The 2,158-nt window shown below is 37.4% G+C and overlaps 1 protein-coding gene across 1 annotated transcript; it reads left to right on the forward strand.

The window, feature by feature from the left end:
- Positions 1 to 260: 260 nt before the first annotated feature.
- Positions 261 to 1,819, forward strand: LOC138310906 (neuronal acetylcholine receptor subunit alpha-6-like). Its single transcript, XM_069252233.1, has one exon. The coding sequence runs from the start codon at positions 261 to 263 to the stop codon at positions 1,557 to 1,559; it is 1,299 nt and encodes a 432-aa protein (XP_069108334.1). The 3' UTR covers positions 1,560 to 1,819.
- The last annotated feature ends 339 nt before the right edge of the window (positions 1,820 to 2,158 follow it).

Genomic DNA, 2,158 nt, shown 5'->3' on the forward strand with positions numbered 1-2,158 from the left:
ATCAGCAGATTTAAGGTAAAATGGACGTGATTCACAGTTGCAAAGACAATATATCAATGTAAGGTCATTACCATGACGTACAGATAGTGTTTATCTCGACAGAAATGTAAATAATACATTCTCAAGGGAATTCAAGTAATTTGTGTATGCAAACGTTGCTTTTAGTAACGTATCAACGATCATGTGTAATTGTAAACAGGCTACTGAGCCATACTTCACTCTGACTTTGGATCGTGGATTGAAGTAGTGTGTATTACAAGATGTCTTGTTGCAATCTGTGTTTTCTTACATTGTCTCTGACTTTTGTTTTCAATCATGGCGTCACTTGTGAATCCGCAGAAGACGTGAAGAGTCTTATGACGCAGTTATTCAGCACTGAGGGCTACAACAAATTCGTGCGTCCAAGTAACGACCAATCCGTTCCCTTGCATCTCTACATAAATTTATACTTGGTCAGTTTAACCGACATTGATGAGGTCAAGGAGAAGATGACATCGACCGCCTATCTGGAACTGATCTGGGAGGATTGGTACCTCTCATGGACCCCTGCGGACTATAATGGCATCCAGTACCTATACATTCCCCAGAGTGAAGTTTGGAAACCAGATATTGCTTTAGAAAATGGCTACAGCAAGATGAAAGAGTTGGGAGATAACTTCATCTTAACAAAAGTTACGTATGAAGGCGATGTAAATTGGTATCCGTATGAGGTGTTTGAAACAAAATGCAGTATTGATATTTCATATTTTCCATTTGATGAGCAGACCTGCCAACTTCGATTTGGAGTATGGATGAGTGTAGTCCAAGACATTTATGTCCATATGGGTTCAAAAGGTATCCTTCTTGATGATTATCAAGAAAATGAAGAATGGCAAATTATCAAAACGTCATCGGAGGCTAGTATAGATTCGGACAACGAAACTCTCGTGTCTTACAGTATCCACGTAAAGCGAAAACCCGATTATTATCTTCACAACATCGTTTTACCTGTCCTTCTCCTGTCCATCCTGGCCGTATTTACGTTTGTAATACCAGTGGAAAGTGGAGAGAAAATGGGATTCTGTATGACTATGTTCTTAGCGTTTGCCGTTTTTCTAACCATCGTGAGCGCACAACTTCCGGTGAGTTCTACGCTGTCGTTGCTCAGTAAATATCTCATATTTCTGGTTGTCCTTGGAACGCTTATCATCATGGCGACAGCTGTTGAACTTCGGATTAATTATAGAAGCACAGAAAGTTTCCCGATTCCAAAGTGGCTGGGATGTTTAGTCAAAGTCAGCAGGATAATCATGTGCCGCCGGCCGTGTAGGACCCTTGGAAAACAGAGACTTACAATACAACCTCAACAAACAAGGGATTGCAAGTCGCCCGTGAAAGATTCTAAGCAACTCGGATCCGACTGTCTAGAACAGCCGCCCACTACCGATACGGATGAAAGCATCCAATGGACGGATGTGGTTTCAGCACTCGATTTTTACTTATTTTGGGTCTTTCTAACAACGGAACTTTTGGAAACTGTTATTCTGTTGGCAAATGGCTATGTTCAAAGTATAAAGTAATACTTTGTCGTAACGCTACCCCATATTACCCGACTGTTATGTAGGAACATTCTGCATATTTAACTTTAAGAGACCAACCAATGAAATAATTTACATAAACCATAGTGTAAACGTTTGTTAAAATTTCGTAATGTATTAATAAAACAGCTGAATAGTAGTTAGCTATTTTGTGCTGTAATTAAAGGCTAGGCTCTCATATCAGTTCAGTTTAGATTAAAAAAAACTCAGCTCAAACTTCAACCATTCTGTAATAAAATGCATTTTACACTAAAAGTCCTGCAATTATATTGTTTTTACCTATTCATTATTAAAATTGATATTTTGAACCTGAATTTCAAAATTCTTATCATTTGTGTCTAGAAATAATTACCTGTCAACAAACAATTTTACTTTTGCAATTCATAATTAACCATCCAATAATGGCCAGATCAAAATTCTATCCTTGACTCAATCTTGTATACACATGACCCATTTCGAAGGTCTTTTTTCATTTAGTTGGTTGTTCCCTTTAACACCAATAACAGATGCTTTATTTTTCAGATAATTTTTAACTAGTAATATTACATTCTAATCCTAAACCAACTTTATTTTATTACTTT

The sequence above is a fragment of the Argopecten irradians genome, chromosome 16, assembly GCF_041381155.1.
Source record: "Argopecten irradians isolate NY chromosome 16, Ai_NY, whole genome shotgun sequence".
In the NCBI taxonomy this organism is placed as follows: domain Eukaryota; kingdom Metazoa; phylum Mollusca; class Bivalvia; order Pectinida; family Pectinidae; genus Argopecten; species Argopecten irradians.

Bases quoted from the DNA above. Each gene is read 5' to 3' on its own strand.
- LOC138310906 (XM_069252233.1), top strand. From the start codon at position 261: ATGTCTTGTTGCAATCTGTGTTTTCTTACATTGTCTCTGACTTTTGTT.